The sequence below is a fragment of the Pimephales promelas genome, chromosome 9 (assembly GCF_988280905.1).
Source record: "Pimephales promelas chromosome 9, fPimPro1.hap1.1, whole genome shotgun sequence".
Classification (NCBI taxonomy): Eukaryota; Metazoa; Chordata; class Actinopteri; order Cypriniformes; family Leuciscidae; genus Pimephales; species Pimephales promelas.
In genome coordinates, this window is record NC_142777.1 from 16,230,128 (window position 1) to 16,246,847 (window position 16,720).

The 16,720-nt window shown below is 38.8% G+C and overlaps 1 protein-coding gene across 1 annotated transcript in view; it reads left to right on the top strand.

Moving 5' to 3' along the window:
- Positions 1 to 510: 510 nt before the first annotated feature.
- LOC120461082 (ATP-binding cassette sub-family C member 5) overlaps positions 511 to 16,720 on the top strand; it is a 48,142-nt gene continuing 31,932 nt past the window's right edge. The window contains exons 1-6 of the mRNA XM_039649194.2: positions 511 to 710; positions 2,405 to 2,591; positions 7,035 to 7,190; positions 10,191 to 10,338; positions 15,315 to 15,548; positions 15,871 to 16,044. Of these exons, the coding sequence (XP_039505128.2) occupies positions 2,413 to 2,591; positions 7,035 to 7,190; positions 10,191 to 10,338; positions 15,315 to 15,548; positions 15,871 to 16,044 (891 nt within the window). The 5' untranslated portion in view covers positions 511 to 710; positions 2,405 to 2,412. The remainder of the gene's footprint in view (positions 711 to 2,404; positions 2,592 to 7,034; positions 7,191 to 10,190; positions 10,339 to 15,314; positions 15,549 to 15,870; positions 16,045 to 16,720) is intronic.

Genomic DNA, 16,720 nt, shown 5'->3' on the forward strand with positions numbered 1-16,720 from the left:
CCAGTTGAAGTGTAATTCTTGATATCATAGTTGATGACGTCATTGTTGATATCAAAAATGGGTACTAGTAGAAATCTAATTCCTATTAGGAATTAGCATTTAGAGAAAATTGAGTTGTTGATATTACAAATTCATATCCTGCGAAAGATTAAAAGTCAAAACGGCTTGCCATTTCATTCAGAAACATAGGCTAGCATTAAAATGTGTTCACTGTTTATTCTCCGACTTCTGCTGTTATTCCGTGAGTAGTGTAGCGATGTTCTTCAAGTGACCGGACGGGCCATAAATAGTCTGGTAATCTGACTGTGTTGAAAAGATCACCACGTGCCTTTTCCTTCTCCTTCGTGTCTGGTTACCGTAGCGACGACCAAGCAAATACGCGATTGGCTGGTCTAGCGTGACGTAGGATGCATTTAGGGAATTCCGTCAGCTGGGCAAGTGGCACGTTCCATAACGCCTCTCTCTCTCTCTCTCTCTCTCTCTCTCTCTCTCTCTCTACCACACATAAAAAACCTTTTTAACGCGGTGAAACTTTTACACTGGATCAGTGTTCATGCTGTGTGTGTTATTTTCCGAGAAGAAGATGTGTCATGTGCAGCAAGGGACCCAGAGAGCGTTGACTTTCTAAATAAATCATTTATACCCCGTGGGAACATCCTGAAGCTGAAAGGAAAGAGGGTGAAAATCCCGACGTGTTTTCTGTTTGAGATGTAAGTGACCTTTTTCCACACTCCAAAAGTTTTTATGAACTTGCAGAGACAGTTCTGTGTTGATTCTGCTCTAGAAAACACTTTAACTAGTAGACAGTCAGTGCTCATGTTCATCATCATAATGACGTGCAATGTTTATTAGAGGTAAAGGTAGTTCTAATAATCGATAGAGTCCCAATGATAGCAGAGAACACACAGTTCTTACTGGCCAGAACAGGGACAGACAGAAATAGAGGGAACAGGTGTGATGCTGCAGCTCAATTTCTTATTAACCCTTATTTCTAATTACTTAAGTTCATTTAGCAGACACTTAAATTCTCACTGGATCAATCCTAGTTAGTAGAGGACTGGCTCTTTTTAAAATCTGTTTTCCGCTCCAAGTGTGTGCATATGGATAAATATTCACTATAGATTGAAATTGGGAATGTAAACATGAACTATACACGTCATATAGGCCCCAAAATTGTTTACATATTTTTGTCCTACTCAGCTGATTGTTTGTATGCTTGTTTGTAACCTATATGACTGCGCTTAACATGTTGTACTTAACTGTATTTTCCATTTTTGAAGTGATTCCAATCATATTTCAAGCAATTCAAACCATCATGTCGAATATCTGAAGTGTCTCAGCTGAAGGAAATAATCGTCTTTAAAGCCAAATTTTCTTATCTGGCAGATAATGATAACATTAAAAATGAATATATATCGGCCGATACTAATATGGTGGCCAATATCTCATGCATTGCAATTTTTTATAGTTATTATGACAAATACAAAGCCACTATAAAACAGCATTTCTTTCGAAAGTATGTTTCACACATTTTAAAATAGGACAACAGAAATGACAGATTAACTGAATAAACCGACTAATTGATTTATTCTGAAAAGAAAGGAATGCCTGTTCTCTCATATACTTTCATAAAAGCTCATAATGCTCTCATAAAAGGAGAGCTAGAGTGGATTTTCAGTGAACAATGACTTAAATTTCAATTTGCTCCTCACAACAAAACAATCACATGGTTTCTAAATGCTTGAATATACCGCACAAAACATGTAGGCTTGATGTTATAATTGTATGGTTTTGCTGCGCTTTATAAAGCTTGAAAGCCTCAGTTTCCATTCATTATAATAGCAAGATCAATTCTTTAAAATTTTGAAAGAAAACTACAGGTTTGGTTGCTCATTTCTGTTTGAACCATCTCTAGAAAATTTCATAATGTCCCTAATATCGTTGTTTACATTCATAGTCCACTATTGCATTGGTGTTTTGTTTTTTTTTTATCTATCACAGACTCTTTTTTGTATTGTAAATAATCAAACTATGTGGTTATCTTTCACTATCTGGCAGCCGCTGGTGACGTACACCAAGCAGATACAGAGCCACAGTGTTGCTGGATTTACCTTATCGTGTCTTATGCCCCTGATGGATCAGTGACAGGGTCAACACGCATGCGGCAAGCTCGAATATCCTCCGTCTCGTATACACAAGCCCTTGAGGCCTCTCACAGGCATCTTTAAATAGATAAGCACTTTACAATTGTAGCCAAGGCCATAATGTTAGAGAAAGGTACGCGTCACCAAACTGATATTAGACGACTGATTTAGACATCACCCTTCTCCTGCTAGTCAAGAGCATGGATGGGAACTTATCCTTAAGTATTTTGCTGTTTTTTTTTTCTGTTTGTGTTTGCTAGAGGTAGGTATGTTCCCAGATGCCCTGGATGCCGTAGGACAGGTGGAGGGTTTGACACTGTCCCCTCCACAGACTCTTCCAGACCCTGATGATGATGATGATGATGTGGATTTGGGCACTGAAATAAAAAGTCGAGGCAGATATCGGCATAGCTTACAGATACTGAAGCCCTTCCGGATCACCCACAAGTAAGTTCTCCTGGTTATTGTTGTTTTAACCATACAAAGTAAATATGTGGGCTGTTAACAAATGGGCTCGGACATTAAGATGAAATCAAATACAAAATCATATTTTTGTAGGAAATAATATGTACTGCTTACCATTTTTATTTGACTTTTCCCTTCACTTGTGCGTTTAAATGACCCTGTGGTGTGACAAATTATTAGTTTGTTCCTAATCTAAATATTTTATGCAGTCCCTCAATTCATGTGAGGGATCATAAACACTGCATGTATAATAATTATAGAAGAATGATCAAATGCTGTTTAAAAATGTTATTGCTGGTGTTTAGCATGTCACGCTGCCGGGCAAGGGATTAATTTACTTTGGCACATTGTTTCCAACAGTTAGACTCCCATATGCTGCATCCACATACAGACATAAAACTGGTGTGTGGTTATTAATGCTAAAAGTGTGGAAGTTTCACTCAGTAGGATGTGATGGAGGGGCTTCCACCTTTACATGACAAGTGACTGTACAAACATGTTTTTTTTGCTGTCATTCCACATTTTTTAATTGGGGACAGTTATGTTTTATTTAAAAGACTGATTGGATCCCAATTAGATATTGCCAATATATTTAATTAGTATTTCTGATACTGTTTAGTATTGTATCACTTCATGATGACAGTCACAATTTTCCCATTTGACAATATTTGAATAGATATTTTTTATGTTTATGGACAAAACCTATGTTTTTTTTTTATGTCCAGCCAAATGATCTAACAGGAAAAAAAATGAATGACCTTTTTCTCTGAGGACAATAACATTTCGATTCAATTAAAGTCACACATTTACCACCACATTTACATCCAAATATAAGTTAATCTACTGTACTTTGAACCCAGCTGCTTTTATTTCAGTCACTTTAAAGGGGTGATGAACTAAGAACTCAAATTTTCCTTGAGCTTTTCACATCTAAAAGGTCATCATATTATAAGAATATCCTGTAAGTTTCAGAACTGAAAATGTCCTTGTTAGTCCAATAAAAGCTTTTATTGACACCATCCTCAGCAAACGACTCGTTTTTAAAAGTGGGGAACTATGACGTCAAAGAGGATAAAACACCACCCCCGCAGAAGAAGATCAACGCCTACTTCAACACGGCCGGTGATTCGCGCAATACTAAATAACATAGATGCCTACCTCGTAATGACAAACCGGATCGAGCAACCAAGCAATAAACATGCCGTTTACAAAATATGGTGCAGTGCCTGGTTGTGGAAGAAGACAGTCGCTGCATATGCCTCCTCTGGATTCCAATAGGACTGTATGGATAAACTTAGATTTTAATGACGTTCCAGCTGATGAGGTAAAACATTGTCCGTCTGTTCGCTTCATTTCACTGAGGATTGTTTTGTAAACAAGACTGGATTTGCAGAGCGATTAAGAGTAAAGAACGGTGCTGTGCCGTCTATATTGGATCTGACAGGAATTGTGCAACACACGGACTCTGGGTCGAACATGTATGGGCGAATCACTCCGGTTGCCATTTTACAACATTGGATGTTTTCAAAATAATTTCCCCCAAGTGCATCGACGGGTAGTTGAAACTCATTATAATATGCAAAACTGTTATCCACTCACAGCTGTGGGCGTTTACTTCCAAGTCTTCAGTGCGAGACGCCCCTTAAAACCGAGCTTTTTTTTTAGCTAGGCTCAAAATTAAGGTAGAAAATAACCTATTACTTATTAATTTTGATGTTTTTGAATGCAAAAAACCATTAAAACGTCATAAGTTGACCTCAGACAACATTATAATATAATTTTAAAAGCCAGTTCATGACCCCTTTAATTGAATAAAAAAGGTTTGCGTGCATATCACGTTTAACCTCAATCAACTCTGTGACTAGATCACACCTGTAATTATTATCTATTATTACACTGTCGACACTCCCTCTATTCCTTAACTCACCCTTAAAGAGATATAATTCTGTCATTAATTACTCACCCTCATGTCATTCCAAACCCATAAGACATTCGTTCATCTTCAGAACACAGATGAAGATGTTTTTAATGAAATCTGAGAGCTTTCTGTCCCTCCATTGACCGCTACGCAGCTGACACTTTGACACTTCAAAAAGTTCATAAAGAGATCTAATCCATATGTATTAAGCGGTTTAGTTCTAATTTTCTAAAGAGACTTGATCGCTTTATATGATGAACAGATTGAATTTAGGCTTTTATTCACATATAAACTTTGATCAGCGAACATTTTTTTCTTTGATCAGCGAACATAGATTTTCTGTTTACCACAACTGATGTGTGAGATGAATATTTGTATGTACACTCACCTAAAGGATTATTAGGAACACCATACTAATACTGTGTTTGACCCACTTTCGCCTTCAGAACTGCCTTAATTCAACATGGCATTGATTCAACAAGGTGCTGAAAGCTTTCTTTAAAAATGTTGACCCATATTGATAGGATAACATCTTGCAGCTGATGGAGATTTGTGGGATGCACATCCAGGGCACGAAGCTCCCGTTCCACCACATCCCAAATATGCTCTTTTGGGTTCAGATCTGGTGACTGTGGGGACCATTTTAGTACAGTGAACTCATTGTCATATTCAAGAAACCAATTTGAAATGATTCGAGCTTTGTGACATGATGCATTATCCTGCTGGAAGTAGCCATCAGAGGATGTGTACATGGTGCCCATAAAGGGATGGACATGGTCAGAAACAATGCTCAGGTAGGACGTGGCATTTAAACGATGCCCAATTGTGAGCCTAAAGTGTGCCAAGAAAACATCCCCCACACCATTACACCACCACCGTCAGCCTGCACAGTGGTAACCAGGCATGATGGATCCATGTTCTCGTTCTGTTTACGCCAAATTCTGACTCTTCCATCTGAATGTCTCAACAGAAATCAAGACTTATCAAACCAGGCAACATTTTTCCAGTCTTCAACTGTCCAATTTTGGTGAGCTCTTGCAAATTGAAGCCCCTTTTTCCTATTTGTAGTGGAGATGAGTGGTACCCGGTGGGGTCTTCTGCTGTTGTAGCCCATCCGCCTCAAGGTTGTGCGTGTTGTGGCTTCACAAATGCTTTGCTGCATACCTCGGTTGTAACGAGTGGTTATTTCAGTTAAAGTTGCTCTTTTATCAGCTTGAATCAGTCGGCCCATTCTCCTCTGACCTCTAGCATCAACAAGGCATTTTCTCCCACATGACCTCCGCATACTGGATGTTTTTCCCTTTTCACACCATTCTTTTTAAACCCTATAAATGGTTGTGTGTGAAATCCCAGTAACTGAGCAGATTGTGAAATACTCAGACCGGCCCATCTGGCACCAACAACCATGCCACGCTCAAAATTGCTTAAATCACCTTTCTTTCCCATTCTGACATTCAGTTTGGAGTTCAGGAGATTGTCTTGACCAGGACCACACCCCTAAATGCATTGAAGCAAGTGTCATGTGATTGGTTGATTAGATAATTGCATTAATGAGAAATTGAACAGGTGTTCCTAATAATCATTTAGGTGAGTGTTTATAAAAGCCTAAATTCAATGTTCATCATATTATAAAGCCATCAAGTCTCTTTAGAAAATTATAACTAAACCACTTAATACATATGGATTAGTTTTGCGATCTCCTCATGAACTTTTTTAAGCGTCAAAGTGTCTGTTGCGTAGCGGTCAATGGAGGGACGGAAAGCTCATCAAAATATCTTCATTTGTGTTCTGAAGATGAACGCAAGTCTTACGGGTTTGGAACGACATGACTGCGAGTAATTAATGACTGAATTTTCATTTTTAGATGAACTAACTCTTTAAACCTACCCAAACCTGGCCCTATCCTTACCCATAAAAAGCAGCAAAAGAGTTGTGCAATACAACATAAGCCTAAACACAGTAAGTACATTGTACATCAAAATGATTTTAAGTTAAAGACACCTAATATAAAGTGGGACCAAATAGGTTTACAGTGTATTTTCAACATGTTTTTTGCTAAATTTAGTGCGACAAACTACCTTTACCTACGTGGAAAGTGTGAAAACTGTCACCTGTTATTATAGAGTCAAAATAAACATAGGCTACACACTGTAATGCTTTAGTGTGAGTTGTGAAACTGGAATATGTTTGCTATGTTGCCATTTGTACTCAAGTGATAGTCAATGAGGTCTTGATAAGAATGCTCTTATCCTTTTCTCACAGACAGCTCAATTTTGTACATGCTGGCTGATAAAGAGCCACTGAACTTTTTCACTGCTCCCTAAGAGTTCTGAGAGGGACGTGCAAACTGTTGTTCAAACACAAGCGTGTGATTCATCTTCTATTTGGCCACAGCGAGTAAAGATTTTCTCAGTCTTCCTCTCGCGCTCAAGGTCACACCGTTCTCAGACATAGCACATAGCGCCTAGATGACTGATATGAGCCAAACTGTTCTTTTTCACCCCCAGACATCAGCACCCTGTGGACAATGCAGGATTTTTCTCCTTTATGACCCTGCAATGGCTGTCCCCTCTGGCATGGAGCGCCCGCAAAGCGTCCTGTCTCAAAATGGAAGATGTGTGGGGTCTGTCTTGCCACGAGGCCTCAGAAACAAACTGTCAAAGGTGAGGTGCTGTGTGGTGGAAACTGTCTGATTCATTTTCAAGTTTCAGCGAGGTTCGTTTACTGTCAGGTTGTGTTTGTCTGAATGCAAGTACCCCGGAGCCAAGCCCAAGTTAGGCATCTCTCGCGCTTGTTTCCCAATGCTGAAAATTGAACAAACAGAACTATTAGAAGAAGAAAAAAACACCCTGAGCCAAGGTCTCACACAGGTGATGCCTTGATAAGAGGTTGGTTGTGGGAATCCCTCAAGCCACTGTGGGGAATGATGGATGCTCAACTCCTACACTCACACAGCCCAGAGAGTAATGGCAGGTGGGTGTTATTCATAGTAAGGATTAGACATCAGAGAGAGAGAAAGGGAGTTAGTCTGCACCTTGCTTGCAGAACGGTTATGTCATTAACACGTGTGATCAGCGCTCCGTGTCCCTTTCGACTAAGCTGGCTCATTGGCAAGAATCGTACGGGCTCAAAGGGTTTCTCGGGGACATGGGAACATGGAAAAGCACCTATAATCTGTAATTGCCTTTTCGCTTCACAGATCTGAGATTAATCCAAATTTGATGGCTGAATTGGATCAGGCTTTGATAGCGTAGGCTGTGCCTTCTTTGTTGCGATCAATTATCGTATGTTAAACACAGGCTCATGTATTTGCTGTCCAAATGGCTTGACAGCTACGCCTCAGCAACTCTGTAACAACGGGTGTCAGTTTTCAATGTTTGACCTCGCTGTTTCTCCCCTTACTTCTTTCATGTCAGAGATAGCTGGGACGTGTCTATGGCATGTGTACAGGTTTGTGTGAGGTGTGCAGTGGATATTTGTCTAAGGGTCTGGAACATAAAGTTTTACCTTCAAACCAGGAGGGGTTGAGGGCCTGCAAGGCTGTTGAAAATGCAAAAAAATAAGAATTCTTCACCAAGTGTTTTATCCTTGTGAGAGATAAAAGTTGTGAGTGGAATTTTTATATCAGTCCTTGAAAGGCAGCTGTACTGTAGGTCTATGGCATGGGAACTGAAAGCTCAAGTCCTTCAGTTCAGATTGATTTGTTTATTCTGTAGGGGAGTTTCAAAGTTTAAAAAGAGGCTTTGCTTGAGTGTTTTAATATGTCAACATCACAATAATTCTGAGAAATGAACATCATTTATGACTTATATTGCATGTGTGGATGTTTTAGCTTCTAAATGAGTCCCCAAAATTGGCTCTTTTACTCAGTTCACCTGAAGACCAGAAATATATGGTGCTGTTTAACCCTTAAGCTTAAAATACAGAAAGTGTTTAACATGTAAATACTGCATATTTGTTCATTTAGATATGAGATAAGGGATAATATTCAGTCAACTTGGCTGTATCCCCAAAAAAAGGATCAGGACCCATAAAAGGATCAGAGGGAGGGATCTTGTATCATTCTGGATGGCATGAAATATGAGGATAAATGTATTTGATTAAGTGAGACATAAAAGTAGTAAAGCTATGTGTGAAACTGGTTGCTAGGGACAAAAATCAATTGTATAGTTCAGCAGCATCATTATCCAAAAATATTATATAGTCAGGAACATTTGGTGCTCTAATGGTTAATAAACAGCTGCATGTGTCTTCTCTTGTGGAAGAATATTGTAACTGGAACTACTTCTGTCTGTTTCTGTCTATGAAGAGTCACACAGGCACTGGGTTACTCTGCAGTGGTGGCGACCCAAACCAGTGTAAAATAGTCTGAATATAAACGCTTATAATAGGTGAACTAGTTATTCAGGATAAGACTAAAACACAGTTTGGAAAAATTGATTCATGATGTACTACTCCCTCATTATATAATTTTTTGGCAATTTTGAACACAAAAAAGTTGTGGCCTGTAGCTTTAATATTTCGATTTTGTCTAACAATTTAAAGTCGCAATAAAGTGGAAGTGTACTTTATCTTTTCTTCTGTGTAGAGAGCCTAAGTCCCTCCCCTTCCGGTCGACCACCGTGGGACCTTATTTCGGAAAAATATTGAATGGTAGTCAATGGCGAGAGTTGCCCTGAATTACACATATGATGTTTGTCAATTTAAAAGATACATTTTAAAGTAAAGAAAGTTGCAGTTTGATGTAAGACCGTTGAGGTATAATACTGTGAAAATACGTAATTACAAAGATTACAAACCCCAAAGGCGCACTCTCAATGAATGAAGCTAACTTTACTGAGGCTATTGTCTGTCATGGTTTCTATAGTCTTACGTTATAATCGTAACGTTACGCGTCATGTTTTGTACCAGACTGCACACACACGACACGAGCAGCGGATCTTACTCGTTGTTTCGCTTCCCAGGAGATGTAGTTCATAGAGTGATTTTCACATAAAACTAAATGTTACTCTTCTGTTTTATGACAAACTGCGACATTTTTGACTTTCAGAATTATCTTTTAAATTGACAAACATGTGTAATTGAGGGCACAGTTCAGACGGAATAAAAAGATAAGTTGCCTCTCGCCATTGACTACCATTCATATTTTTTCCGAAATAAGGTCCCATGAGCCGGAAGCGGAGGGGCCGTGTATTTGGTTCTATGCATTGGTTGTCTTGCATACGTCACTGACGAGAAGTCTGTCGCTTTCAATGTAAAATCCAGTTATGAAATTCCATGACAAAACGGCGAAATACTACACACATGGCACCCATTATCGTTAATACAACACGTGCTATGATGGGTAGGTTTAGGTGTGGGGTTGGGTAGGGTAGTCTCATATTAACGCTAAAGGATTTATGATGCCTTGGGTTCGCATGTTATGTTAACGATAAAGAGTGCCATGTACGTAGTATTTCACCGCTTTGTCATATAGCATCGTCACCTATATGACGCTAATGGATGAGAACATGCTGGATATTCTGATTAAGTCATGACATTAAAAAAACTATTAGAAAAAAATATATGCATGGATGAATTGTACACAATAATATCACATTCATAAATAACAAAATATACATTTAGAGGTTTCATTTAACAGTCCACTCACTTGCCTCATTCAGACTGGAGAGGATGTGGCACGAGGAGCTCAAGCGGCGAGGGAAGGACGGGGCGTCTCTGTCCCGGGTTTTTTGGAGGTTCTGTCAGACCCGTATGCTGGTGGCCATCTTCTCCCTGCTCATCACCATGGTGGCTGGATTTGTTGGACCTGTGAGTTCTAATTTTTCTCTTTTTTCTTCTGACAAAACTGACCCGCTGGGCCCAGTTGCATACTGTAAACACTGCCATTATGCTAAGACTGTGTCTTAAGAACTTATATAATCTGGGGCCGATTGCATAAACATAGCCATTATGTTAAAACAGTGTCGTAAGTTTTTGCACGACCCACTAGCATTTAGTCTAGGGGCATTCAGTCTTACTTTTCAGTATAAAATTAGGTCAATCTAATCTAATCAGTTTTTTTTTTTGGAACTGAGTTAAGATGAACTGTTGATGAAAATTGATGACTAGTAAGTTAATTAACCACTAAGTCTTCAAAGTTTATGCCACCAGCCCCAGGATTCGTGACCTTTGACCTGTTCCCATAAGTGCCACACCAAGCCAACGTCAAAGAACTAGTGGTGACGAAAGCTGACTGTGTTGTCGGCTGCGTCTCAGAACACACCAAAAAGACTAAAGGCAACTGTTGTGAATCAAAAAGGAAAACCGAAACTAGTAGTGCAGATACAGTATATAAACCCTAAACAAAGCGGTGTCCGCTTACCATTTTTAATATCAATCACACTGATCACTTTCTTTATTCCAGTTGGGCCATGCTATTATGAAAATATTTGTGCATTTGAATGTCCAGGCAAGATGACATCAAACTGTACCGTTTTGACATCTTTGCACGCTTTTGTCACTTTTGCTTTTATTCCCGTGCACCAACTCGTTCGCTAAGCTGAATACCCAATCAGAGTTCTTTGTTTCACAGACTCCCTGACCGACATTCAAAAACGGCCTAACTTTGCCTGATAGTTGACCGTTGGCTTGGTGTGTCCTGGCCTTTACAGGGATAATTTACCCATAAATGCTAAACAAATGGAAATGTTTAAAGGGCACCTATTATGGAAAATTCACTTTTACATGGTGTTTGAATATAAATGTGTGTTGGCTGTGTGTGAGCAAAACCACCCTAGAATGATAAAAATCCACCCAGTGTTTTTTTTCCAATCTCAATAAATCATCTGCACTGTCTCAGAACGAGCTGTTCTAAGATTCAGCGCTTTGTGAATTAGAATTGAGCAAGGGGTTTGATTGACAGTGTGGTTGTGGCATAGACCCCGCCCTTGGTGGTCTACTCTGTACACCATCCTCCATTGTTTCAACGACAGCCGGTAATGTCTCTTGGAAACATAAGTGTTCTGTCGTGGGATGGGATGTAATAATGACATACATAGTAGTTTTCACTTATTTCCGACATCAGAGCCACTGAAAACACTGTGGATGTATTGTATTTTGGAAGTTTAAGTGCCGCCTTTCCTTCGTAAATAAGTTTATGTTTGAGCGAATCATTTTTTGACTGACTGTTTTGTGAACGAAGGTCAATACAAAGCAGGTCTTGCTTCAAAGTTAATCCTTAACTGTGGATCGTCGTCTACTGTTTGCGATCCGTCACCTCCAGTTAAGTGTATTTTATGATTTTTGAGGAAATAGAAATTTCAGTCTATGTCAGCCAATTCAACAAATTTCAAATGTGTCTAAAGTTGTTGTCGTCATCGTAGGATGTCTGTATAGAGAGTAATTTAAAACTTATTTGTATAGTGTGTAACCACACACGTTTATAAATATATATATTTTTAAAGATATTGTATTAAAAAATGCATATATGTTCTTGTTCTGTAAGCTAGACATCTTCTCACATTTGCCACAGAATCACCTGTATGACAAGTAAACATGACGCCACAGCTCCCTCGCATAAATGTATTTTCGCTTTTATGTAGCAAACTTTATCACAGTATGTGTATGTAGTTTCAAAAAAAATTGCGCCAACGTTAGTGTTTGTGTGTGTCTGTGTGTGTTGCACATCCATAATTTCAAAGGGGACGCGATTACAACTCTATAAGTGCATAAATGTATCAAATAACCATACTGAGACGTACTGGTCCATTCTCATTTGTGTTTATTCTGCCAGAGTCTCTTCGTCATCTGGGTCTGATCAGAGACTATTTAAATATTCCGATTCAAACATGTACGGCTGAGTGACATACAAAACAGAAGGTCTCTCACTCTCTCAACCCTTCTTCTTACCGACTGCCATAGATATGCAAGTGACGCCCTCATCCAAAGGCTGGGCGGGGATATGCAGCTCATTTGCATTTAAGGTCGTATAGCCCAAAACAGCTCTTTTTAAAACAGACCACAAAAATGACATTTTCAAATGGTTATAATAAATTAACTGTGGGGTATTTTGTGCTGAAACTTCACAAATACATTCTGGGGACACCAGAGACCAATATTACATCTTGTAAAAAGGGGCATAATAGGTGCCCTTTAAGAATCTTGACAGACTTTGTGCATACCATAATTCATAGTGTCTACAGACCTACAAGATCCAAAAGGACAAAAATCATTTAATCAAGTAGTCATTATGACTTGTGTGATATATCCCAAGTCTTCCATTGTAATATCTTTGTGTGACTCACTTCCTATTTGGAGCATTACAGTCAGCGATCATTCAAAAAAAAAATATATATATTAGGGCTGTCAATTAAATGCGTTATTAACGGCGTTAACGCAAACCCATTTTAACGGCGTCAATTTTTCGATTGCGCGATTAATGATCTTTTTGGCCTAGCAAACTTTGTAATTTTTTTTTCGCATGCTTTTGCAACAGGACGCGGCATGCGCGGTGCTGCACTATGAAACCCATTCATTTCAATGGCTTGCGCCGCACGAGGACGCTTTGTTGCTTCAACGATCAAAGCGCAAGCGGATCTAGCTTGACCGGAAACAAAACAACAGGCACGCCGCACACACTCGTTTGTTTCCAAATAGTTGGTTAACGTTACGTTTTGAGTGGATGACAAGCGCGAGACGCCGAAATGGATGCCAATAAGATTCTGAATGGAAAGTTTACTTTTAAAAAGTTGCCAAATGGTTCCATTGACAAGACCAAAGTGATCTGTGTGTTTTGTTGTTGAACTGAGCGATCATCATCGCAGCACGTCCAGTCTGAAATAACACTTGATTGCCAAGCGCGCGCACACACACACAGCTGATGCGAATTCTCCACCCCCTCGTCAATATCAGGACCTTGTCAGTATTTCTTTCACCCTTTTATTGATGGACAGTGTTTATTGTGTGAGAGATTATTTGCTCCAAGTGAGAAATTTAGTGTGAAATTGAACACAGTATATGGCAATGTTGCTTTCAATAAAAAACATTTGCACAAAGCAAGCTTTTTTTCCCACTTTTCCATGTTGATAAGAGCATTAAAATGAGAAAAAATAATGTGAGAAAAAAGAAATCAAGAGACATTTCGAATAGATAAAAATGTGCGATTAATCGCGAGTTAACTACGACATTAATGCGATTAATCGCGATTAAATATTTTAATCGTTTGACAGCACTAATATATATATATACAGTATATAATACTGTATGTATAGATTATTTTAGTGTGTGTCCCATGGAAGAAATTAAGTCATACATATTTGTAATGATTTGTGAGTAAGAAAATAGCTGTGCATAAGAACGAATGTAGTGTGGCAGTGGAAGTGCGTCCTGTCCTATCTCCTTCACATAGAAACACACAGAACCTGCACACAGTTATGAACAGATATTCAAGGGACACATTTGAGAGATTATATTTGCAGCTCATGCTGACTCAAAAATTAATTTATAATGGAAAGCAAAGGTTTTTCATACTTTCTCTTACTTCAAGTATTAATCCAGAGGATTGTGACGTGTGTCTGGATATTCCATGGTCCAGGGGGCATGTTATTCATATTATTCAAGTTACTGCCTGCTGCTTTATTTCTCTTGCCAAATGAGCTTAGATCTTTATTCAACAACGAGTGATTTAGAGTTAGGATTAAAAATTCTCAACAAAAAAAAAAAATCGCACATTTTTGATCTTATTAGTTTCACTATGAGGGGATTTATTTTGGTGTAGCTGGGAGTTTCTTACTGCCACACTGTTGGGAGCGCAGCTGTTAATTTTATTTCCCCACACAAGGCCGCACATGCTCCTGACAGCACTCGCTTAATAGCATTATCAGGGATTACACATTACAAAATAGCACACTTATTTCCTTGTGTTGATTTGTTTAGTGTTGCATGGACCAGCTACTGTCTCTTCACCACGCTAATTTATTTGCAGTTAATTTTAATGCTCTTTTCGTGTCCAAAATGAAATATTCCCTCTCCAATCCTGTCCAAATCTTTAAGTCAGTACTCAAACAATATTATTATTTTTGGCTTATTTTGGGTTCTGTAAGATTTTTGAAAGAAGTCTATCATATGCACCTAGGCTAGCCTTTGGCCAAGGCTACATTTATTTGATCAGAAAAGACAGTAATAATGTGAAATTTTGTTACAATTTAAAATAACTGTTTGGATATATTTTAATGTTAAAAAAAGTTGTGCTGCTTAATTATTTTGTGAAAAGGATACATTTTTCACATCACTTTTGATTAATGTAATGGGTTCTTACTGAATAGAAGTTTTGTTTGTTTGTTTTTTTTTGTTTTTATCTGACCAAAAACTTTTAAAGGCCAAAGGTATTTGTTCATAGGCCTAAATTTGAAAAGTGATTTACTTTTTTTTTTTCTTCAATTTCCAATTTTGTTATTTCTTTTATTATTATTATTATTATTATTACTATCAAACTTCATTTTTGTGAGTAATTATATGCCCAATCAGGATCCAGGACCAGATCTGAATTATAAATAGAAGGAAAATATTTTGAGACAGTCAAAGACCTCAGTGCTTTCTTGTATTTTCCTTAAGCAGTACTTGATCCCATGACCCCAGCAGAATTCAGAGGATGTTTTGATAACATAAAACCTCAAAGCTCACCTCTGAAACCCTTCTTATGTCATTTTGATTTGGTTCAAATAATAAATGAAAAAAAAAAACCTCTGAAAAGTCTTTGTACAGCTGTCACCTCCCTCAGCATCCTTGTTTTGCCATGTTATTCTCAGGCTCTGCTGATCCGAGCCCTGCTCGAGTATTCTCAATGCTCAGAGGTGAAGCTGCTGTACGGCCTGGCTTTGGTCGGGGGGATTTTCCTCGTGGAACTGACACGCTCCTGGTCTCTGGCTTTCGTGTGGGCTGTCAACTACCGCACGGCCGCACGCCTCAGGGGAGCCGCGCTCACTTTTGCCTTCCAGAAGATCCTCCGACTGCGCAGTACTAAAGACGTCAGCACAGGAGAGGTGAACTGTTTGTTAATACTCTCATAATAAATACTAAACTATTTTTTAGAAACAGCACTTTGTAAACAAGATTCTCCACTAAGAATTTCAACATTGAGAGAACACCTTCTCAGGTCATGCCTTGTTTACTCCAATGCAAAGGAAAAATAATATCTGAGAGACTTCCTTTATGTAGTTTTAGCCCACTTTTCATGGCTCATCTTGTGTCCTTTTAGCCCTTAACAACCGAATTAGGTTTGTGTTTGTGAGGTCTGAGTGCTATACAGCATGGCAGCCCGTGGCATATTTTAGTTTTGAATGACTCATTCTGTTACTCTTTCAGCTGGTAAACATTTGCTCCAGTGATGGACAGCGTCTGTATGAAGCGGTCTCAACGGGCTGTCTGCTGGCCGGAGGGCCTCTTGTTGGAATTCTGGGTCTGTCATACACCACCTATTTCTTAGGACCAACTGCACTCGTGGGATCAGCCATTTTTGTCATCTTCTATCCCACCATGGTAAGATAAGCTCATTTAATGCCTTTGGTATTGAGATGAATGTATGTACTTCAGTGCTGTAACTACAGATCGATCTCTAATCTTCCATTTATTGTTAAGATAATTGAAAAATAGTGTCATTAAACCTCCAGGCAAAAAACAGCCCAGAAACAGTCTTGATTAAGGTTTTAAACGATGTGCAGGTTATTTGGGAGTATTTCTTTTATCTAAATGTGCTGCTTTTGACACGTCGATCTTGAGATTCTACGCTCCAGACTAAATGACTGGGTCGAGTCTATCAGGTCCTGTCTTAGACTGGTTCAGATCCTACTTAAGCAGCAAGAAATACTACATTGCACTGGGAAGCTACACCTCCAGGCGTTACGTCATATCTTGTGGTGTACCTCAAGGCTCAATTTTGGGTCCTCTATTATTTATCCTACACATGCTTCTATTAGCTTTCTTTCTTTTAAAATTCCACCAGGTGACATGCAACTCTATCTTTCACTTGCACCAGATGCCCACACTAATTTTTCAACCCTGCTGGACTGCATAGAGAGCATAAAATTGTGGATGTGTCAGAACTTTCTACAGCTAAACAAAGATAAGACTTGTTATTGCTAATGACACATGGAGAACATCTGTTAATCCATATCTAAAAGCCAGTATTTGAGTCAAGAATTTAGGATTAATGTTT